At 44.5% G+C, this 25,213-nt stretch overlaps 1 protein-coding gene across 1 annotated transcript in view; it reads right to left on the bottom strand.

Annotated features, from left to right (window-relative positions):
* Nucleotides 1-21,947, bottom strand: part of LOC310782689 (dihydropyrimidinase-related protein 5-like) — a gene marked incomplete at its 3' end in the record, with an annotated part of 75,185 nt that extends 53,238 nt beyond the window's left edge. Inside the window, exons 1-3 of the mRNA XM_083643414.1 lie at nt 21,896-21,947; nt 15,177-15,262; nt 13,781-13,850 (exon numbers count right to left, since the gene is read on the bottom strand). Of these exons, the coding sequence (XP_083499540.1) occupies nt 13,781-13,830 (50 nt within the window). The 5' untranslated portion in view covers nt 13,831-13,850; nt 15,177-15,262; nt 21,896-21,947. The remainder of the gene's footprint in view (nt 1-13,780; nt 13,851-15,176; nt 15,263-21,895) is intronic.
* Nucleotides 21,948-25,213: the final 3,266 nt, after the last annotated feature.

Below are 25,213 nucleotides of genomic sequence, written 5' to 3'. Positions count from 1 at the left end.
ATTGGTTCAAGTACAAAGTTAAAATGCCTTTTTAATTAGTTCATATTCATACAAGAGTAAAATAATAATAGTGCCTTTTTCATTACTACGACAAACTTAAATACAGTCATTGTAAAGACAAACTTGATTTATACTCCTAACAATATATTTTTCTTATTTTCAGATAAAACTTTAGCACCTTTTGAAACACCACCGGCTCCTCCGTTCCTAAAAGCTCATCTTTCATTTAGTCCAATGAGATGAGAGTCTGCATGCGCCACAGCATCGTTATTCTGTATGTGTCAGGAGTTAGTATCTCTGTGTCTGAGCGCGTCTGCTCTGTGTGTGAGTAACAGTGTTGTGTGAGTAACAGTGTTGTGTGAGTAACAGTGTTGTGTATGTGTATGTGTGTGTGTGTGTTTAAAGTATGTGTTGGAGTGTTGAAACAGCACCCAGCCTAAGAGCTGTCGATAGGCGAACAGAAACATCATCACCGTGTCACCTGTCAGTCAAGGTGACGTCAACAGGAAACAGTACGGATATCCACTGCGATCCATCACGCCTTCCTCTGACCCGCCCTCGAAAACACATACTTGTTGAAATAACGGGGGGGTTACGTTGTAACCCAGGTTGTCTGAGTGGAGAGACTATCTCGCCACACTACATATTCCAGAATGTACGGGAATGTCCCCGATCAGCTGACGTGAAGCTCTTTTAGGCACATCACCTGTGGCGCGGCCGCGCACTGATGAGCCCGAGGCTATACAGTATAAGCGTGGCCTCTTCGCTTAACTTTGATTGGGACATTTTTTGAAGCGGCTCTCAGCTGGAGAGATAGTTTCTCACGGGACCCGGGTTACAACGTAACCTAGCGTTCTCTTAGATTTCAAGACTATCTCTCCACACCACACATTCATTATGTACGACACGCTGTAAGACCCGCTGTGTGTGTGTGTGTCGCTGTGTGCGACACGCCGTGAGGAAACCATGCAGACCCGGTTGATCCTGCAGGGCCATGAAGTGGCAGCTGAGTTCAAGCGACGTCGTAACGACCAGAATCACCCCTGCGCTCAATAAATTAACTAGATATGAATATTAATGCGACTATGTACACAAGATGCCACCAAGACTTAGCGGGCCCCGCCAGACGCTAAGGCCGGCTGTAAATGGGCGGAGAGCCGTCTAGCCTATCAGCTTGTAAGGCGAGCTTTGAAGAAAGACCTCCCTCTGTGCCGAGGTCTGCTCTCCTAAGAGCTGTGGCCCCGGATGCACTGAGCCTAGAACCTGCCTGCTTCACTGTCCTGTGGAGGGAGGAAAGGCTGCGGTTCCATATACTGACCGGCACGGGGATCTCTTGAGACCAGGTCTCAAGGTGGAATGCAGGGTTTGGGCGCAGCAATAAGCGGCAGCAGCTCACAGATTCATTTTTAGCCAATACAATGGCGTTGCCCTGTGTTGTTAAGCAGCTGGCTCCTCCCACCGACGGAGAGCTAAGCTTGCCGATTTCTCTGGGGGGGAAAATCCAAGGCTCAGGAGGCAGCGTCACACTGGGCACGAGTCCAGAAGAGCCAGGCCACAATGTGCATCAACTCTCCAAGAGGCAGAGGCACCATCTCCAGGTCACCCTGGCCTCCAAATGAAACTGGGACAAGCAAAGCCTGAGGGCAGCTAGTCTTAGAGTTTGGGAAAGAGTTGTCGCTCTTACCTTCCCTATGCCTGTTGGATTGTATCCACAACCCAGCATGAGGGAGCCCAGCCTTGGAGACTGGTTGCCCAAGGGAGCTATAGGTCTGTAACGGACCGAGTCCCTCACCCTGTGCGTACGCGTCCGATGGAGATGCACTGCTCCACCGTCCTGCCGAGGGTAGAAAGGGCACTTCCAGGAGTTAGGGAAGGTGTTTCTTCCCCAGTCGGTCGGCCATCTTCTCTGGGAATGTGGAAATAACCTGAATAAAACTCCACCTGCTGATCGCTCTGCTGCAGCTCCCTGACGTCCTTCACCATGTAGAAGCATAGCATCGTGCTGCATGAACCTCGTAAGCTGCAAGCATGTCAGACTCGTCAACAGTGCCTCTGAAAACACATCACACTGAGAGTGTATCTGAGGTGAATCCAGTGGCAGGCCGAGGGTGCAGTGAAAACACATCATGGGGTGATGGTCAGGAAAAACAATTTCAAGTCTTTTTCATGCTCTCATCGTCTCAGTTTTCTAAATGATGGCCCCATTTTGAGTGAAATAGACTATAAATACATCGGATAAATTTGGAACAGTAATACTTCCGACCGGTACAGGCAGCAATGTGCTGCAAGGCATCTAGTCTGCCTATTAGAAGAAGCAGAAGAAGAAGCTCGCCAGACTCATGTGACACACCCCCGTCATTCGCGGGCTCCAGATTTGAACAGATATCCCAGAATGCTGCAGGAAAATCCACACTCAGTATGTCCCTCCTTTTGACTGTCTATGGGTGTGAAGCAGGCACTGAGGCGACCAGAGGCGGCGCTTACCATCCTAAGGGAGGCCACGCCCTGCCAGGTGCCACCGCTTGCTCCTTCATGAGGTGAGCCAGGAGCGGGGGTCACCACAAAGCTCCATGCGTTCAGGAGCGGGGTCACCACAAAGCTCCATGCGTTCAGGCATCCATCATTTTGGGCGGCCTTTTGGTCGGGAAGCTCGGCGAATTGGTGGCCAAGGCCCCTAAAGCCTGATCCATGGGAGGTGGTGGTCCACAGACAATCCTCTCCCGACCATGCACACATGCTAGCCACCTACATAGACCCGCGCTGGGCTTCACACTACGGCTTGTGGCATCAACAGCGTTGCTGCCGACTCACACAAGCCACACTCAACCCCTGGGGTGTCGCGCTTACCGTTGGGAAGCCTCCCCAACGAGGGTCAGGTTCAATGAGGAGCAAATGTAAGGCATCACGGCCAACGCCTACGCTGCAAGCTAGCAGGCTTTCACCAGCCTGTGCAGAGACACACAACGATCCAGAGAGGGACGCCGTGGGAACAGCTCTCCTGTCTCACAAAGCAAGCACACAAACGTCAGATACACGACTTAATGCCAAGACACACACGTCAGACTGCTCGCTGTGGATATCAAGAAATCAAAGAGCCTGCATGGTACTTATAGGTTGAGGCAATGTCTCGTCATAGCTGGGTTAGCTGGCTCAGCCTGGCTGGGGGCGGGGTCAGGGTGGGGTAAATCTCCCGTTCGATCCATTCAGCAAAGTTAGAATTTAGCTGATAGCCCAGCCCGGGCAGACACGATCGGGGATTCAACCACCGCAGTAAACGCACATCTGAATAGACGTCTTGTGTTCTGCTCTAGAATCCCCAAACCTGTAGTTTAGAGCCGCAGCACCTTCCTTTGGTGAGTCAGCCCATTGAGATATATGGGCGGTTTTATCCCACTCGCGCGCCAACCATATAACATTTTGTGGGCGTTCCCACATATGCCGACTGTCTCTATATACTGTAGCCTTGGGCTAATCAGTGCGTGGCCTCACCAGAGGTGATGTGTGTTAAAGAGTGATCCACATCTGCTGGCCCTGTCAGGCACAGTCCCATACATACATACAGATGATGCACTATGTAGTGTGGAGAGATAGTCTGGACATGAAAGAGAACACTGCTTGTGTTGCCCTGCACATACACATGCATTCAAATACAATTTGTTTAGAGACGCCTTGACATTGGGGCTGGACGATATGGACCAAAAGTCATGTGAGATGTAGGGCTGGGCAATATGGGCAAAATCAAATATCACAATATTTCTGAACAAATACCTCGATACTGGTATTGCAGGGGTGACTTTGTGCTTTCACAAAATATTGACACAATGAGATTTTTGAGAAATAATCATCAGTAATGTGGATATAATGACTAAGTGGGTAAAGGCAAATAACAGAACAGCTACAACAGTCTGGTGAGTTCAGAAAATGACATCACTTTACTTATATCAACATATTATTATGTATCCAAAATTGAAGACGATATCCAGTCTTACTGTATATCATGATATCGATGTACAGTATATTGCCCAGCCCTACTTGACATTTTGAATTTTACTTAACAAAGAAAAGGACAATTCTCCCCCTCTTACACTGTTTTCGTGAACCTACTTGTATTAGATTGTTTAGTTACAGATCAACCCTCTCTAACATGGAGTTCTCCCTGTATGACTGTTGAATGTTGGTGCAAAACGGTGCGACTAGTTGGCCAGGAGTAAGACATATACACCAAACTCCAAGACGGGCCCAGCAATGCAAAGCACATCACCGGTAGCTTTTCAACACGGTTTAGGTATTTTAGGCGGGTTTGGCCTTTAAATGTCCAAAATGGACCTGTCCTCCATAACTGAAAACAAGTGGCAATTGCAGCGACCCGTTTCTCTTGCACTTTATGTTGTCGCCTTTTTTTATATTAAAATATGCTAGTTTTCTCTGTCTCTGTTATTTTTGCATGGGAAGCATCATTTTTAAATGTCCTACTTTTTGCCAGTAGATTTTTTACATTGTTAATTTCACTTCGACTCAAGTAGAATTCTAGCGACGTAGCAGCACTTCCACTTGAGCAGGCTATTTGGTTGTCTCTCCACGCCTGCTTACGTGACGTTATTTCAACCCATCTCTTCTTCAGAGCATGCCTGTCCTACCATCTCCTCTGGTATCCCTTAGGTACAATAGAACGACTCACTATACTAAACTGTACAATATGCTTTTCTCTAGCCTCCCTCCCCTCTAGGCCGAGACGGAACTGAACTGAGCACCAACCTGGAACAGTACACACACACAATAACAGATTATTACTGTAATTATTATTACCATTATTATTATTATTATTATTATTACCATTATTACCTAATCTAACATGGAATCAGAGATTACACTGACTGACTGACATGCAGCACCCGGGAGGGTGAGGGGGATGGGGTGGGGTGGTCGGGGGGTTCTGGAGGGAGCACCAAACGGCGCGGGGTGATGATGTCACACCCGGCGGCGGCGTGGGAGGCCTGATAAGAGACAGGCGGCCGGCAAAAACACAGTATGAGCGTGTGTGTGTGTGTGTGTGTGTGTTGTTTATGTCCCAAATGAGTAGAAAAGTCAGCACCATGTTGGTTTTGCCGCGGTTCTGAGTGTGTCTCCAGCAAATGTGTGTGTGTGTGTGTGTGTGTGTGTGTGTGTGTGTGTGTGTGTGTGTGTGCCTGTAATAGGGCTGGGTATCGTTTAAAAAATTACGATACCAGTATCAGTACCAATACCAATACCAATACAGTATTTAATTCGATATCCATCGTGTGAATTTGAACGTTTGAACTGCCAGCTCCATCGCATACACTGCACTCAACTCCACCACTATACAGACTGTATGGCTTTTAGCTGCGGCGGTCGTGGACCAATCACGTGTCGCATTGAATTGAAGAACGCTTGTGGTGATTGGCTGAGAGCAAAACCATACAAATAGTCATGTTTTTCTAGACCTGTGTACGAAAAGGATCGAATGCGGGCATGGTTTGACCGGAGAAGTTTCAGGACTACTTATGATTTCAGTCAATACCTTAAAGGTATAGAGCAGCGATACCCAGCCCTCGTCTGTAACCTGGTAGAGAACTGTAAAAAAGACTTAAAGAGTTTAAAAAGCACCTGAAGTTGGTTGTATAAATGTGGTGCAAAACTGTGAACCTGCTGGTTGACGGTTACTGTGTATTCCTGTCTGTGTGTGTTAGGATACTGTACGAGGCCAGGTGTTGGCTGGTATCTGAGGAAGGTCAGGAGATCGTCCTGGATGGCCGTTTGAAGACCAAAAAGCACCAGAGAGAGTGAAAGAGATGTTTCCCCAAAAGACGGCCCTGTGGAAGTAATGGATGCACCATCAGACTGAGTGTATGTAGCATAGCGTAGCGTAGCCTCGACGGAGGCTTTATGTAGCGTAGCCTGGACGGAGGCTTTCACACATGCTGTCTGGATGACAGCATTGGTCCTGGCCTTGGAAACAATACTGCTCTGCCACATTTGAGGACTCTATAGAGAGCCAAAGTGAACGTCACTTCCTGCTTCGGCATGCGTACCAGAGATTTTCATCCGCCGTTTTAGCTATAGAAACAGGAGAGACCACCGAACATTTCACTCGCACCAAAACGTAAAAAGAAATTGCGGATTTAAAGAAAATGTTTTTTCGATATCTATTTTTTTTAGTTTTGGTCCGAGTGAAATGTTCTATGGTGTCTCCTGATTGTAAATATAGCTGAATCGCTTGGTTTGACAAAGTAAAACAATTTTTATAAGCATTTTACGAAATGTCCATGGAAAATAAAATGGCGGATGAAATCCCGTGGTACGCATGCTGAAGCAGGAAGTGACGTCAACTTTGGCTCTCTATTCACCTTATGTAGAAGAGACAGTCTGGCTTGAGAGACTAACAGTTTACACTTCCTGTGACTTATAAACGTAATCTGACTCATAATGTGAGTCAAACTAGGTTTGACCAGGTTGAGTCAGACTAGTTTGAGCAGGTAAAACAGCCGGCGTTTTGAACAGGAAGTCGTGACACAAGGGGTCAAGTGGGCGGGGCTACATAAGGTGAATACGTCTATTCGTCAGGAAGCATCCATTGTTTATACGGGGCAGTAGGAAGTAGAAAGCTGGCACAGACTCTGCAGGTTCTCTGCCGCTTCTTTCACTGGAGCTCACAGCTCCTACTGGCAGCCATTTTAGATGCCTAATAGTAAGCGGGGTAGGAAATTAATTAATTGATTAATTTCAATTGCTGGTGGGTTGTGCAGTTCACTGGTCACTGTCACTACTTCACCAGACAAAAGAAGGGCATCAGACTGGCCTGTACCAATCCCCCACTGAGCCTTCCCTTTCCACCCTGCTGACGTGACAAAGCCCTGGAGACAGAACTCATCTCATTGGTTGAGTTGAACCTCAGTGGGTGGAGCCAAAGGAATATTGGCAGGTCCAGCGTTATAAACGTGAATGTCCATCACTGACTGACTGACTGTCTGTCTGTCTGTCTGTCTGTCTGTCTGACTGAGTGAGTGAGTGATTGAGTGATGAAGTTACACCACTGGTCGGCCGGAACACATTCCAGCCATGCAGCTACTAGGTTTTGACCTAGTCGTGTTTAAAGATGTTATTGGAAGAGTGCAAGTTAGCTAACTGGCACATTTGAATGTCAAGGAAGGAATTCTGGCCAGTATATAAAAAATATATTTAAATTATTTCTTCTTTTTTCATTCATTCCTGACCATAACATTCATAACATTCTGTTGGAAGCTCAACAGATAGCTAGCTAACTTACCTAGATAGTTATAGGCTAGTATTAGCTTAGCTAGATAGTCTAACTGGAAGGTCAGCTAGACTATCTAGCTAGTTAACTTAGTTTGGCGAGATCTTTTTCAAGTAGTAGCAGAGTGCTAGACTTCATAACATCACCTTCCTCCTCTCTTATCTTTTGTCTTTGTCACTTATCTAGCGTTAGCTACTCAGCCAGATTTGTTTGTGGCTGCGCACAATTAAGTTTAACTCAACCAATCAGATGATGTCTGCTTCCAGAGCAGCTCTGCCTCTTAGAAATGACCGTTTAACTAAAATTCCAATCTGGCTGATCAACCTGCCAGGCAGCCACAGGTACATCTGATTGGCTGATGGCTGATAGAGTAGATCAACCTGCAGCCACAGGTACATTTTCATACTTGTGTTAATTTCCCACCCTGCTCCTAAAGCAATTTGGTTTAATTCAATGAGGGATCCAAAATGGCAGCGACGGAAGCAAGCAGAGACCGGTTAGTCTCCAAGAGCACCAATGACTGTATAAGTGTGTCAAGTTGCACCATTTGGACTCCATCATTGCCTGACCAGCACCGTGAGCTTTGACTGGAGTGTGTGGACGTGTGTGTGTGTGTGTGTGTGTGTGTGTGTGTGTGTGTGTGTGTGTGTGTGTGTGTTCATTGATGTGTTGTTGTTGTTGTTTTATAAAGAAACAAACAAAAGAAAGAACCAGGAAGTGAGGCCTCCCTCACCTCCACAACACAGTAAAGGCAGACGACAGCAGTTTGAAGGTCGGACAGCATGTCTGCGTGCAGCAAGGATACAAACACTAGACGTCTTGCACCAGTGTGTGTGTGTGTGTGTCTGTGTGTGTGTGTGTGTGTGTGTGTGTAGCAGGGTAGCACCAGGGGACTCGGGTCAGCCAGTGCTCTATATAGGCTCTGTGAGAAGCAATGCCTGTGGATGGAGGTATGAAGCGTATCTGGATCAGTGTGGATGGAGGTACAGTATGAAGCGTATCTGGATCAGGATCCAGGTATCTAAATGTGCCTATCTGTCAAGTCAGCTTTCTCAGTCGTATAGTATCTGGCTATCTAGTCTGTGTGTGTCTGTCATTGTGTACGCGCAGGCGTGTGTGTGTGTGTGCACGCGTGTGTGTGTGTGTGTGTGAGAGCGCGCGCGTGTGTGTGTGTGTGCGTGCGCGTGTGTCTAGTTGAAGGCAAAGTGTGTAGGTGTGTGTGTGAGCGTGTGTGTGTGTGTGTGTGTGAGCATGTGTGTGTGTGTGTATGTGAGCGTGTGTGTGCGTGTGTCTAGTTGCAGGCGCAGTGTGTAGGTGTGTGTGCGTGCGCGTGTGTGCATGCGCGTGCATGTGTGTGTGTGTGTGCGCGTGTGTGTGTGTGCACGCGTGCGTGTGTCTGCGTGTGTCTAGTTGCAGGCGAAGTACTCCTTGAGGGGGGCGAAGAGGTGTCTGATGACGGGCACGCTCCAGGAGCGTCCCAGCAGCCTCTGCCTGGCAAGACGACTCATGTTGGACACATCTGTGTAGTGGACGGGGAAACCAAACACCCTGCGCGCACGCACGCACGCACACACACACACACACACACACACACACACACACACACACACACACACACACACACACACACACACACACACACACACACACACACACGGGACAGGACAGGACAGGACATGAGATCAGATTAGATTAGATCAGATTAGATTAAATTAGATCAGATCAGATTAGATTAAATTGGATTAGATCAGATTAGATCAGATTAAATTAGATCAGATTAAATTAGATTAGATCAGATTAAATTAGATCAGATTAGATTAAATTAGATTAGATCAGATTAAATTAGATCAGATTAGATTAGATCAGATTAAATTAGATCAGATTAGATTAAATTAGATTAGATCAGATTAGATTAAATTAGATCAGACTAGATTAAATTAAATTAGATTAGATCAGATTAGGTTGGATTGGATGGAAATTGAATAATCCCTGTGGGGGAATTTGGCAAGGAACTCTTCCAAAAGCTTGTGCTAAAACGCTAGGAATGGCATCAGTTAAAATCGTGCTTGGATTTGATACAAACAAAAATACAAACAAAATTGGAGTCACAACATGTACGATATAAAAAAAAGATTAAGATGTATGCAAGCAATATATAACAAATTAGATCATATGAGAACTGGTATGACATCAGAGATAGTCAATCATTCAATTCATCCAGCTTAGCTTAAAGGACCACTTTGCAGATGTTCAACCAGCTTTGTATCATCACAAAACAATGCTTAACTTCCCTCCTCCTCCATCTTGCCTGGACCGAGAGCTCCCCGTTCACACACACAACTTCCTGGTCCAAATGATGTCATCGTGATGTCATTTGGAACAGTTTTGCCATCGTCTCACTATCACTACCACTATCACTATCATTATTGCTTTTTATGTCATGTGGTCCAGGAAGTTCTGAGAAAGAACAGGGAACCCTCGGCCCAGGCAAGATGCACGCACGCACACACGCATGCGCACGCACACGCACACGTGCACGCGCACGCACACGCACACACACACACACACACACACACACACACACACACACGGCTGTACCTCTCCATCTCGGTGCACCAGAGGATGTCCTCCTTGTTGTCCATGTAGACGGGGAAGTGCTCGTCTTTCCCCTGCTTCACCGAGTTGGAGCGCGTCGTTATCGTGCGCAGTTTCTCAAACTACACACACATACACACACACACACACACGCACACACACACACATGCACACACACACGCACACACACACGCACAGAGCGTGGTGCAGGTAAAAAAAAAAAAAAAAAATACAGTTAGGACTCAAGATTCTTATGAAAAGACCCCCAAAAAACAAAAACTAAATTAAAACATGCCCCCAGGGCAGAAATATAGAGAAAAAGGTGGCATTATAATGCACATGTTAAAAAAATGCCATCTGTGCAGATAACACTTGTGACTTCACTCGGGCTACTGTACTTACTGTAATAATAATAATATACAGTCAATGTGTACAGCAGAAAACTTTCCAAAACACCAGTACGATAATTTACCAGCAAAACCAATAGCATTTTGACCCTCTGTCTGGTACGATAGTTTGACACTGCCCAGAATGCATTTCGGCATTGACGGGAGAAAAAGAAAACTCCGCTCCATTTCCCCCCCAAATAGTAGTAAAAACTAGTTGACCCCCAATATGCAATTTGTTTCTCAAAATAAGGCCTATTTGCAAAGATACATTTGGGACCGACCACCTCAGCTCGTGTAAGCCGGCTGCAGAATGCTCTGAGGCGGATAACTTTATCATCAGAGACGGACACAAGTGGCACTCGCTGGAGCTCAAGAGGAGAGTGAGGAGAGCAGTTTCAGATACAGAGGGGAGGAGTTTTAGCTGCAGAGCGGAGGAGTTTCAGCTCCAGAGGGGAGGAGTTTCAGCTCCAGAGGGGAGGAGTTTTAGCTGCAGAGTGGAGGTGATGTACTGTAGTGAGCGGCCTCTCGACGGGCGGACAGACCGGGACAGACGGTCGCGTACGGAGGTAATATTCCGAGGGAACATTTATTGATTATTGTGTATTAAAATCATCACGGGTGTTATTGCTAGATTTGAGGGTTTTTATGTGCGTGTGCCAGATGCTTCACAAAAACCAGTCTAGATGCAGCTACTGTGTGTGTGTGTGGGGAAAACAAAAGAGAATCCTAATTGCTACATAAAAGTCCCACATATTAATGCAAAGTGGTGTCTAACCTGCATCATGCTCTTTAAGTAACATGGCTGAATACCCTGTGCAGTCCACTTCGCTGGGAACCACTAGCTGATCGGAACGCAGCCATAGATTCAATAAATAAAAAATCAATAACTGTTAGCATGAAAAGTCAGGCTGTTGTAGTTATTTTACCAAATCAAATTCAAATGGGAACTAATTCTTGGTTACGTTGCCGGGGACTATTTCCGGTGTTACGGAACTACTTTCCTGAGATTAAGGTCCCTATCGTTGCATCGGCGCAGTTTCTAGGCCGAGCGCCAGCCACAGCGCAAAGCAGTGGGCGTGGACAGGCGCACTTGATATCGTCGTGCTGGCGCTAGACGCAGCCCAAAGCATTACAACCACGCCTTTTAGGCGTAAAATTATGCACCGTCATGCTCATTGGATAAGTGCAATAAACGAATCGCACGCTTGCCTTTTTAGCTCCAATTCCACTGGTCCCGCAAAACCTGACGAAAGCCAGGCGCTCTGCCCCCCCCCCCCCCCCCTCCCTTCATCCAGTCTGCTGTCTCCATTATAGGCTATTATTCCATATTATTATGCTTCTCAAACCAATCTAACTGCAGTTGAAATACTGCAAGCATGTAAATACGCTACACTATAGCAAGATCAAAGTGAAAAGAATGTTCCAAATGCATCAGCTAGAAAAATATAGCCTATTAGATTGGTGAAAGTTTGTCCAGAAAGATATAATTTTCTCTCGCCTGCTGCAGGAAGGATGATGCACATAAATATACCCTACATTATGTAAAGTCATTGCATAAATGTGTTTTTATTGTAAAACTAAATGTGAGGTTGGGCCAAGTTATTGGGGACATCACAGTATAGCACATGACAGTAGAAGGCGTTCCGCAGCGCGTTCCGCTGTCACTTATCTAAATCACGTTAAATCCACACAGGGTATATATAGGCTCAAGAGGACATATATGTTTCACATAGGGTGGTGTTTCATTTCGATGTTTTATTTGGTCCAATATTGAAATGTGTACAATTGCAGGTTGTGTTACCATTACACATTAATTTAGATTGACCTTTTATGTCTATTTCGCCTCATTTGGTTGCTATTTAGTAGCGAAATGGAGAAGCACAATGCATGCTGGGACAGGCCAGACAACTTACAATTTATTTTTCCTATATGGGAAGTGTGTTGTGCCTGTCTAAGCTAGGGAGTCAGAGAGAGAGAGAGAAGGGTGACAGAGAAGAGGAAGAAGAGCACTGGCGCACTGAATAGGCCTGGTTTCAGAGAGAGACAGAGAAGGGTGACAGGGGAGAGGCAGCAGAAGAGCACTGGCGCACTGAATAGGCCTGGTTTTCAAAGGCGCAAAGCGCTAAATTTAAGGCAGGTGCCAAGATATCAGTACGCCGAGATTTAAGGCCGACATGCCCACTTTGGCCCATTCTGGGACTGCGCCACGCCCATTCGGCCTAAAGCGCATTTGGCAGCGTAAAGCCATATTGATATCGTCCCAAAACAGGCGCAAGGCACGTTTTTTTGCGGTTAAGGCCCGTTTTAGTGCCGAAGGCCTGTGGGAGAATAGGGCCCTAAGTGTTTAAGGGCAGTTCATGAAGTTGTTTGAGGAAAAAGTCGGCTGGCTCGGGGCATCGCGATGATGAAATATGCTGCCCATAGATGTTTTTATTTAAAAACTGTATTAGTATTTTTTGTTATAATTTTTTTTATACAATACAAAGTTCTATGGCTTCTGGGACAGAGCTGCAATGGGCACTGGGCTACAGGGACGAGACTTGTTGGCAAAACAAAATCCTTGCTGATTTTGTTATTTTCATAGGATTTGTTGACGGTAAGCGATGCATTCAAAAACACCAGCCTTATCTTTTTAACTGTGTTAAATAATTAAGCCTTAAATTACTATTTGGGGACAAAAGTGTCCCCTAATGGCGTGTCGTATTTTTCGGTATAATATTACCATAATGTTTCTCTCTCTTAAATCTTTTAAATAACTTCAGTCCTGATCAGAGCTAGCAAAATTTGGATGTGTCTGCTGTACTTTTCATCTGCACAAACTCTCCTCCTCCATATAATAAATGCTAATGTTATCATAGCGCTTGCTATTCTTCTGGGTCTTTCGCTACAGCTTTGTGTTAGCATGTTTTAGCTTTGTGTTAGCATGTTTTAGCTTTGTGTTAGCATGTTGCGTTTGGAGAGGTGCTTGAACACTTTACCGTCCTTTCGTCCTGTCTTTTCGTGCAACCCATTCAAAGTAATGTGCATTTGTTTCAGGCCCTGATTGGCCTGAACCAACCAATCGTCACTCCTTCCTGTCCCTCCAGCCCATCCATTCTAGCACTTAGCGTCTTGTCTTTTTTCTTTTACAGTCAGCTGTTGTGTTGCACATGAAAAAGCACTGCACGTTTGATGTTTTTTCCGCCCTACATAATCCTGCAGATTCAATCAGATCATTGAAGAATTGTAACAACGCAAGTAACGACATAAGTGTTTGATTTAGTCACTGTAATGTGATTATTGGATTTTAGGAAGCGTAATGCGTTACACTACTCGTTACAGACAAATGTAATGTGATTACAGTAACGCGTTACGCCCAACACTGGCCGTGAATAAGCAGCCTTCAACGTCTGCAGCTGTTTTAGTGTGAGGACATGCCTCGTCCGCTGCTGAGATGAATAACATGGACTTTTAGTGACAAGTCACACACACACACACACACACACGCGCACACACACACACACACACACACACAGGTGTGTACCTTGGCTGTGCGCCCATGCTCCAGGCACTCTTGTAGATCCAGTCTGTCATTAGCCATGGCGGACAGAGGTCTGGACAAAGAGGTATGGAAACAAAGAAGGGACAAAAATGAGTCAATGTGAGTGTGTGTCAAGGTTGGAGGCACCTCACTGTCAGTTCAATCCAATCAGCAGATTCTCTTCAGAACTCAAAGCCTGCCCACGACACCGTTCTCATATCTAGGCCTGATTATCCATCCTCAATGAAGGTATCGACTGAAATAACTGAAGTACTAAGTAGTAGCCAAACCTCTCCATTCACTATTTGTATCGTTTTGCTCACAGCCAATGAAGGCAAGTGTTCTTCGATTTAATGTGACGTGTGATTGGCCCACTACCGCAGCAGCTACAACCCATGCAGTCTGTGGTGGTGGATTTGAGCGCGGTGTATGTGACGTGACGGAGCTGGCAGTTCAGCGTGCCGAGATGCCCCCAAACGGTCCAAAGTGTGGCTAAACTACACGGATGTGATGTGGCGTCTGAAAGAGACAAATACAAGTATAGAATGAAATACTCGATCCACTTTATTTTTGAATGCCCCGCTGTCAAATAATTATGGGTACAATGTCCGGTTTAACGTGACTTGATTGTTGCAGCTTGCGCATTTCCTCGTCATTAATGAGGAAAGCTGCAAGCTGCAACTGAGGGGGGGGGGTTGCTTGTCACAATAAATAAGACTGGTTTGACGACTTATTTGAGGGAATGTAATAATTGTATCCATCACATCCGCTATTTCTGTTGCTCTTTGAGCAACTCTGGATATTTATGGATGAGATTTTTGCCAAGCTGGACCTGATTTGCTCCGTTCGCCTGCAGCTTTAAAGCATCGTTTACAGACGGGTGTAAAGGTGGATAGAGCTCAACAGTCACGTGACGTCTCCAGCAAAAACAACAAATAAAAACCGGGTGGGGGAAAAAAAAAATATATATATATATTTCCCGCTTTTTAATTTTAGTTTTTTGCTCAAAGTGAAATGTTTTATGGTCACTCATGATTCAGTAGGTCACTGGTTGGCTTGGTTCCAGCCTTCAACTGGTTATATAAGGATTTTCTCTAAATGTCGATGGAGAAAATGAAGGGGAATTCTCTTCCGGGGCTGAGACGTCACGTGACTGTTGAGCTCTGTTGGTATCGGTGTCACTTTAAGGGTACTGGTATCATCATTTACTGAGCTGTACAGTAATGATATCCCATCTACTGTATCAATAACTTACTGACATTCAAAGCACTTTTTGAAATGAAATCTAGTTTCAAGTTAGGTTTGGAGTTAAGTGAAGCTGTGTGTGTGTGTGTGTGTGTGTGTGTGTGTGTGTGTGTGTGTGTGTGTGTGTGCGTGCGTGCGTGTGTGTGTGTCTCACCTGGACATGCCCGGCAGGTTTCCCCAGAAGTATCGAGCGCGGTGGGCAGCAGAGACCTCCTTGGCGTCGATCATGACTGGGTTAGACTGTAGGGGGCAGCAGAGTGACACAGTGGCTTCCGTCAGTCGCAGACACTTAGGCCTCTATCTTCCGACAGGCGCTATCCCTAAATAGCGCTTTGCGCACTGTTTGCGCGTGCCTTAAGGCACGGACGATAGCATTCCGCCTTGCACCGTCCGCCAGGTGTTCTGCCGAGTTTTGCTCCCCCGCCGAGCAGCAAAAAAAACATCCCCACCTCATGGGAGCATACTTGTAAAGATTTATACAGAAATGTAACTGTTTCAAAGTGATATAATTGTCTGGTAGACGTGACCTCCCTGATTTCTAAGTTAAAACAGCCCCGAAATATGTTGGGGATGCAATTCTCGGCGGCCATGCGGAAACGTTCACGGCACCTGTCGCAAGCGCAAATGAGAGCCGTGCCAATTCTGCGAAAAATCATCTGCGCCCCAAAATGCCTGCGCAAACGGGATTTGGGCGGTCTTAACTACCAGAATTATTCACAGGTGTGGCCAGGCAAGGCTGGGCATTACGTCAATGAAAACCAATCACATTCCCATCTCGCAATGGCTGTTTGCGCGAGGCATGCAATATGCTGTCATTCTCTCCATGCGTAATAGAGTGTACTCACTCGTGCGAGGACAGAGGGAGCTTATTGACAGATCGTCTGTGGTGCCAATGACCCTCCAGGTTATGAAGGTAAATAGCCTATGTCCATTGTCCCACAAGTGTTCTCAATTCATTTCCCTCTTTGCGATGTGATACAAGTTTCTCAGTGAGTTATAGTTGATTGCCTCACTGAATTATCTGCTAATACCCAATTTTAGCAGCATAATTTGATGTCTTGGCGTGGCAAGGCTGTGCGTAATGACATATCCAAAAGGAATTCCACTTTCCACTGCACAAATACCTCTCTGCGCTGGGAGTGCAGCCGTAATCTCCGTGCAGAGCGCCCAGCGCAGAGAGGTATTTGCACGTAAGAGGTCCTTTTCAAAGCTCTTAGCGCAAAGTAATTGCGCGCTGCTGACGATAGCATAATGCCATCTATCACCACATTTTAGCGCTGAAACACCTGCTTTGGCTTGTGGCAGCCAATGCCCAGTACAATTATAACAGGCATGCGCTTGTGTCCGCCCCCAATTTGCATTGCACACAGCGTTAAACGAGCGCAAACGCTAAATTAGCGCTTTTGGGAAGATAGAGGCCTTATTCTTTTTCTTCCTTGTTACGTAGGAGAGTGAATGGACAGCGGTCTACTGGCCCGTAAAGCTTAACACAATGCTACTGTAGTGTAGAGCATTTCAGATACTGTAGGGGTCTGACATGTGAGGTTATTATGTCCTTATTTTATTATCCTTAGGGTTCCCACTGTGGCTCTTAAGTAAACATGCATGGGCCATATCATATCTTACACCAGTGCAAGTGCAACGATTACCTTTGCTACATACCCAGTCATCACCATCGTCTTGAGACGTCTTAAGATGTCTTAGTGACCAAAACCAAGATGTCTTGAGACATTTTGTATGGTCAAGATGTCTCAAGACACCTTGAGACTTAAACTGAAGACATGCAGTCATGTCTTAAGACATGAAAGTGCACGTCTTGAGACATAAGAGATAGATTTTCTGTGTCTTGAAGACATTGAACATCTTAAGACACATTTTCTATGTCTTAAGACATGAAAGTGCACGTCTTGAGACATACGATTTTCCGTGTCTTCAAGACTGAATATCTTAAGACATTTTCTATGTCTTAAGACATGAAAGTGCATGTCTTGAGACATACGATTTTCTGTCTCTTCAAGACTGAATATCTTAAGACATTTTCTATGTCTTAAGACATGAAAGTGCACGTCTTGAGACATACGATTTTCTGTGTCTTCAAGACTGAATATCTTAAGACATTTTCTATGTCTTAAGACATGAAAGTGCACATCTTGAGACATACGATTTTCTGTGTCTTCAAGACTGAATATCTTAAGACATTTCCTGTGTCTTAAGACACTGCATATCTTAAGACATAACTTTGCCTTTTTTAAATTGGACTAATTTATATTGATATGTAACACATTCCAAATATATGCATACCATGACCCATAGCCCTTTCCACAGCAACCGTTTTGAGGTGGTAAAGTAGGAAGTAAAACAGGTGTAACCAATAACATTGATGAGGGCTACTGGCACTGGGACACCTGAATGGAATGGAACCATCATTAATGGTATGGTTACACCTGCTTTACCACCTCAAAATGGTTGTTGTGAAAAGGGTCTATTGCTGTTTGGTGTGTGTGTGTGTGTGTGTGTGTGTGTGTGTGTGTGTGTGTGTGTGTGTGTGTGTGTGTGTGTGTGTGTGTGTGTGTGTGTGTGTGTGTGTGTGTGTGTGTGTGTGGTCTACTCAAGGTAGTTACAAGTTACAACAGCCTTTTGGAAGCATAGTTTGTACTGTGAAACTGCTACAATCCAGTAGGTGGCGGTAATGCAACTTTAATGTTGCCAACCGCCATGAAACTCCAAAGAAGAAGAATGCAGAAAGCTGTCTCGGCTGTTCTAGGTCTGAGCTCGCGCTGCACTCGTACCGGGTGGGCTGGTACACCATTGTAGATGGCAGAAGAAGCGTTGCCAGTGGATTTACTTCTACATAATATTATTATTTTCAAGATGAGTCACGTGTCACCGAGCAGCTACATCTATCCATGGTAATGTAGGTAAGCTAACCAAACCATTATTCATGTTCTAGTGTGCCATTTCTGTGTTTCAATGGTCCGTTTAGCTGAATAAGCTAGGTTAGCACTGTACGCTAACGGCTAGCGATTGAGTGCTATTTAACAGTGACGTTTGTATGTTGAATGACATTTTGTAGTCATGAAGGTGGGTTGACTGCAACTGCATGCATTTTTGGTTTGGCAATATTTGTTTTGTGTTGTTCAGTTATTTTAACTTAAAACATAGTTTTATGGTTGTAACTTGTAAGTGTCTGTCAACAGTGTCTTAAGACACCTGGCTAGCTACTATGTCTGCTGTCTGTTTGACAGCATTTTGTGCTGCAACTGAAAGTGATCAAATTGTATGAATTTATAAACTGATTTGGAGTGAAATTAATAATGCATCTCTACTAGTTTGTTCATCATATACATTACTAGGCGGTTATTATTATTATTATTATTATTATTATTATTATTATTACTACTGTTAGTGAGTTTCCTTTTTGTTGTTCTGAAGGAGGGGACCCCTACAAGCATGAGGGAGGCTGGCTCTGTGTTGCAGAGAAGAGGAAGCTGAGAGGAAAGATCACCACCACCCAACGCTGCGGTGGAGTGGCGCAGGCGCCCCTCTTTGTCAGCGGCCATCACTGTTCAGACTACTGTGCCCACCAGCCCCTGCCCCACCCCTTCCCCTCACCTGTCCCACCCACCCCCTCACCTGCACAATAACTTGATCCGCAAGTATGTATATTCTTATGCACTATGTTGCTGTTGACTATTAGGATTTGGATATGGAAGTCTTTTGTTTTAAGATAATCCACAGCTTCTGTGTGAAGGGTGTTGCAGCCAGTAGAGAGAAGAACCCCTTGCAGACTGTGAGGAATTTAAAGAGGGAGCAACGCTTTGTTTCCCACTTTTGGCAACCCAGACAACATGCTGGAATAGGGACTAAAATCAACTGGTACCAATGGCCAATAATGTGAAGCTGCTGAAAATAGGACAACTTCTCCAGATACTATAGCATGTAAGAACTGTACGTTCTCCACTCACACTCAATACAGTAGCTATTTTTTGTACTACAGAACAATGTACATTTATCTACAGAGTTGTATCTATGTAGGCTTTTTATATACATTTTTAATAATAAAATGCTGACATACTCATGACTACATTGTACATGTCTTGTTATTATTTTGTTATAATAATAATATAATGTAGTAGTACTGTATATTTACTAACATTTAGATGTGTTGAAATGTGTTGCATATCCTTTTTTTGTTATCAATTATTTTCTCATAAGAAGAGAAGTGCAAGAATACATTAATAACATTTACAATATCAATTCAGTTCAACAGTTCAGTTCTTCCCACCATTTATTCTTAATACCCTCCCCCCTAAGTGGGAAATGTGTTGCATATCTTGTGTTGAAAAGTACTTTACATCTGTGTCGTTCCAACGGTGTCTGTTGGAAGAGATAATGTTGGAAGATGTCTTGAGATCACATTGTTTTGTTTTTCCTTTTTTAATCCTTCTTCATCCCATATATTACTAATGTGCTAAATAAAGCACATTAGTAAATATATGGCATGAAAAACTAAGGGATTAAAAAGGGAAAAACAAAGCAATAATGTGATCTCAAGACATCTTGGGACGTTGATATTTCCAAGACATCTTAAGACATCTCGAGACATCTTAAGACGCATGTCTATAGACACGTCTTATAGACATGTCTTCAATTTTCAAGACGTCTTAAGATGTCTTGAAAAAATGTGTCTTAAGACATCTCAAGACATCTCGGGACGTTGATATTTCCAAGACATCTTAAGACGTCTCGAGACATCTTAAGACGCATGTCTATAGACGCGTCTTATAGACATGTCTTCAATTTTCAAGACGTCTTAAGATGTCTTGAAAAATGTGTCTTAAGACACGTCTTAAGACATCTCAAGACATGGTGATGACTGGGTATGTAGTTTCTAGCACTCAAAATCTCCCCTTTTAATGAGCACTGCGTCAGTACGTCAAATGAGGTGCTTCAGCCACCCAGTGGTCATTAAGAGAGACGATGTTTGATTTTGAGTGCGAGAAACTAGTAAATGGCCCCATAAAATGGTTCTTTCTTCCTGGTTCTTTCTTCCAGTGTTAATATTGATTTTCAGTCTGATTTCCATTGGCTAAAAGCCGTCTAATGCAATAAATGCATGAAAGTCGGACAATACATTCTGCTATAATCCTGTCAAGTGGCCCATTTATCCCAATTCCCTGACTCTCCCTGTGTGGGATACACCACTCAAAACTCAAATGCCATGGCCATTACAGAAAACTCTTTTATTTCATTATTTTTTTGATAATTTAATGGTATTTCAACTACTATTTCTACAAGAAAGACTGGGGTTGCACCATCAAAACCCCGACGACGTGGCACATACTAGCTTAGCACATAATATTATCTTATCTCATACTGAAATAGGGTCATTTTTAATGTGGGTCATGACGGTTGTATTCCTGCTGCCACCAGAGGGCAGCAAAGCTCTCTGTGACTATCATCCCATTCAACATCACTCATCACTATATTTGTCTATTTCATTCTCTTAGGAACTGTCTTTTATGTACTGTATTTTAATTTGTACCGTTTTCTTGTCATTTATTCGTATGCTTATTATGATATGCTTTTCTCATTGTATTGCTATTACTGTTGTTTTGTGTTTTACTGTCATTTTATTCCACTCGTATCTTTCTGTAAAGCACATTGATTGGCATTTTATGTTTGAAATGTGCTATATAAATAAAGTGTATTATTAGGGGTTCAAGCCCATAGGCTTGAACCCCTAATAAACTATGTTTATTTCTTCTTCTTCTTCTTCTTCTTCTTCTTCTTCTTCTTCTTCTTCTTCTTCTTCTTCTTCTTCTTCTTCTTCTTCTTTCCTTCCATAAAACTGTCTATATCTCAGAAACCCTTAGGCCCACAGTAACCAAATTTTGCACCTAGGCTAGAAAACTCACCCACTACTCAGAAACAAAACTAGAACGACCGCAAGGCGGGCTTACGCCTCCGCCATTAGTTCATTCTTGAGTCCAAATCGCCATTTGAGGCAAATTGGAAGAAATTCCGTCAAGGCGTTCCTGTGATGTTGCGTTACAGAGCTTGGAAATTGGGTGTGTGAGACGTCACAGTAACCTTGAACTTTGACCACCAAAATGTAAGGCGATGTTTGAGGCAAATTTGATGAAATTCCGTCAAGGCATTCGTGAGATATTGCGTTAACAAGCTGGAAAATGGCATCTGAGAGGTCACAGTGACCTTGACCTTTGACTTTTGACCACCAAAATCTAATCAGTTCATCCTTGAGTCCAAGTCGATGTTTGAGACAAGTTTGATTAAATTCCGTCAAGGCATTCCTGAGATATCACGTTAACAAGCTTGAAAATGGCGTTCGAGAGGTCACAGTGACTTTGACCTTTGACCTTTGACCACCAAAATCTAATCAGATCATCCTTGAGTCTAAGTCGATGTTTGAGGCAAATTTGATGAAATTCCGTCAAGGTGTTCCTCAGATATCGCGTTAACAAACATCGTACGGACGGACGTACGGACGGACAACCCGGATCCATAATGCCTCCGGCCTGGCTATCGCCGGCGGCGGCATAAAAATATACCAATCTACCAAAGTTTGGCGATACAACCAACACCTCATTTCCTGTTTTTTAACCATCCATACCACTGGGCCAATGCCTGAAATTTGGCCCAATGACAGATATGACAGATATTCAAGCCCCTTCGGGGAGCAATAGGCTTGAACCCCTGGTATTGCCACTTGCGGCTATATTTATTATTATTATTATTATTATTATTATTATTATTATTATTATTATTATTATTATTATTATTTCCATTGGTGGTGCATGCATTTGTCTGAGTGTGTGACACTGTATGCGTGTGTGAGGGCGTTCAGCCGACCTCCAGGAAGCGGGAGATGTCTCTCTTGTCGCTGACTCCCATGGCGACCACGTTCTCAAACAGCCAGAAGAAGGGACGCTCGTCCTCCGGCTTGGGCCGCGCCTCGTGCAGCAGCCGGTAAAACTCAAAGAACAGCCGGCCTGTGCCCTCTGAGGAAGGGGGGGGGGGGGGGGGCATGAGGGAGAAGGAGGTCAGCATTCCTGCTTTAAACTAACCAAAAGTTAGTTAGCTAACTAGCTACGCTAACCTGTGCATCTTAGTATACATTTATTGAAATTTATATTTTTAGATATATTTTTTCTGGGACAGGATATGAATCCTCCACAACTCAAAACAAACAACCATACAATAAATAAATGAATGACTAAATAAATAAATAAATAAATAAATAAATAAATAAATAAATACCACAATTATTTAAAATGACAATAATTTCACAAATGATCATAAATCAGATTTACAATTATACAAAATATCCTTTGTTGACCAGAATGTATCCAATGCATTACATTTTGAAAAGGTTCTTCTAATTATCGCCAGCGTAGTTTGCCTTTTTACTTTTTTCAGAAATGTGTGTGTGTGTGGAATGCAATATTTGTTGTTATCTCCACCAGGAGATCATGGGCTCTATCGTTGCAACGGCCTTAAACAGCGGTTAGCGCCAGGCGCAGCACAGATTAGTGGGCGTGGACCGGCGCACTCGATATTTTGGTGTCGGCGCTACACGCGGCCTTAAGCATTATAACCAAACCTTTTAAGCGTAAAATTATGCACAACCTGCTCATTGGTGAACTGCAGTTACTCAATGACATTCTTCCTTTCGAAGCTCCGATCCACTTGATCCATGTCCGGGTTTTGGCTGCATGCTGTCATCTCTTCATGCCAATTTCGATATCTCAGCACATCACAGATCATAGCCTGAATAAAACAATTCAACCTACAGCCAGGCAAATACAGATCTGTTCAGCAGGGCTGATGCGGTCTCCCTGTAGCCTACAATATAGAACGTTAACTATCGGTGACATTCCTGATAGCATCCATTTCCATGATCTTTATGTTGTAAACATAACTTTCACAATAGTGAACAAGCACCCCCAATCGGCTCATTCAGGGCAGGTAGTTTTATAACTTGTAGATGACCTGCTGCACAGGCTAAATGATGCATATAAATATAGCCTACATTATGTAAAGTCATTTCATAAATGTGTTTTTATTGTAAAAGTACATGTGAAGTAAGCAAAGTCTAATTGGAGCGGACATCACAGTAGAACCATGTTACGGCTGTCACTCATCTATATCACGTTAACTTTGCGAGGGATATATATACCACCTGGATTACATATATGTTTCACATAGGGTTGTGTTTTCATTTTTATGTTTTATTTTGGCCAATATTGAAATGTTCCAGAAGTGCATCTTGTGTTAATATACATATTATTTATATCTACCACTTAGCCTATTTAGGCTGATTTGGTTGATATTTCTTGTCGAAATGTATTAGCCTCAATGCATGCTGGGAGATTTCACATGTGTGGCTTTGGTCGGGGAGCGCACAGGTAGGATGATGCAACAACCTCTGAATGACAGGGGCTCAAAACTACGGTATAATAACTTTTTTTCATCGGTCATTGTGCCTGTCTGACGCGCGAGAGAGGGAGTGAGAGAGAGCGAGGGGGGGAGAGAGAGTGAGATGGCAGAGGAAAGCTCCGCGCAATTACGCACAGTAATATAACCGGCGCACTGAATAAGGCCTGGTTTTGAAAAGCGCTAAGCGCTAAATTAACGCCAGGGGGGAAGATATCGTTAGGCCGGTATTTAAGGCCGAAACGCCCATTCTGGCACTGCGCCACGCCTCTTTGGTGTAAAGCGCATTTCGGGGCCTAAAACCATGTTGCTATCTTCCCGAGGCAGGCGCAAGGCACGTTTTTTTGCATTGAACGCCAGTTTTAGCGCCTAAGGCCATTGATAGGGGGCCATGTGTTCTGTCATGTGTGTGCGTGAGTGAGTGTGTGTGCGTGTGTGTGTGTGTGTGTGAGTGTGTGTGTGTGTGTGTGTGTGTGTGTGTGTGTGTGTGTGTGTGTGTGTGTGTGTTTGTGTGTGTGTGTGTGTGTGTGTGTGTGAGAGTGTGCATGTTGTGTGTGTGTGTTAGCGGTGCCTCTACTGAGTGACCTTTTAGAGTTTGACAGTGTTATGTTGTGGGTGGACTGGTGTTGGACGGTGTTATGTTGTGGGTGGACTGGTGTTTGATGGTGTTATGTTGTGGGTGGACTGGTGTTGGACGGTGTTATGTTGTGGGTGGACTGGTGTTTGATGGTGTTATGTTGTGGGTGGACTGGTGTTGGACGGTGTTATGTTGTGGGTGGACTGGTGTTTGATGGTGTTATGTTGTGGTGGACTGGTGTTGGACGGTGTTATGTTGTGGGTGGACTGGTGTTTGATGGTGTTATGTGTGGGTGGACTGGTGTTGGACGGTGTTAATGTTGTGGGTGGACTGGTGTTTGATGGTGTTATGTTGTGGGTGGACTGGTGTTGGACGGTGTTATGTTGTGGGTGGACTGGTCAGCCCCAGTGACGTCTACACTCACTCTTACCGTAGAGGCCTTTCCGTGCGGGGTTGACTATGGACAGGTCATTGCAGGGGCTTCCTCCTATCACCAGGTCAAACGGTCCCCAGTCCTGAATCTGACACAACAACACAACGAGTCAGCAGCAGCATCAAGAGAAGGGCTTTGTCAAGCACAATAGTCACACAAGTGCATCTCTGGGAAGTGCAGTGCGGAAACACCATGCAGTGAGTGCTGAGCACCACAAGATGGAGACACAATAAAAAACTACAAAAGCCAGAAGCTCTGCCTGGTAAAAACCATCCACATCCATGAACTCACATCCTGTTTCGTTCTGTGAAATCCGCAGAGAAACACCGTTGTTGCATTCTCCTGTTCTTGTTTAATTGTCGTTATCGAGTCTGTTTCTGCAATTAAATGCACATAGGGCTGTTTAAACTCGACGAACGTTGACATTACTGTCGAGTTTAACATTACTGTTTTGCCAGTGGCGTTCTGATTGGCCGGTTACGATGTGAACTACGAGGCAGGCCCCTGATTGGCAGAGGACCAGACGGTCTCGTAGTAACAAAGCACAAACGTGAGTTGGCGTGACCGGATGGTTACCACGTCGCCCACATAGGCTACATGATGGATGTCACTTACGTGTTTGGGGGTCACGTTGCGCACGTCGCCCACATACATGATGCGTCCGTGGTGCCGCACGATGCCCACGGTGATGGAGTCTTCACACACTTCTGACGCCACGTATCGC

This window comes from Poromitra crassiceps, assembly GCF_964638095.1.
Source record: "Poromitra crassiceps genome assembly, chromosome: 9".
Lineage (NCBI taxonomy): Eukaryota > Metazoa > Chordata > Actinopteri > Beryciformes > Melamphaidae > Poromitra > Poromitra crassiceps.
The sequence above is the reverse complement of the archived record's forward strand: the minus strand, read 5'-3'. Positions and strand labels throughout refer to the sequence as shown.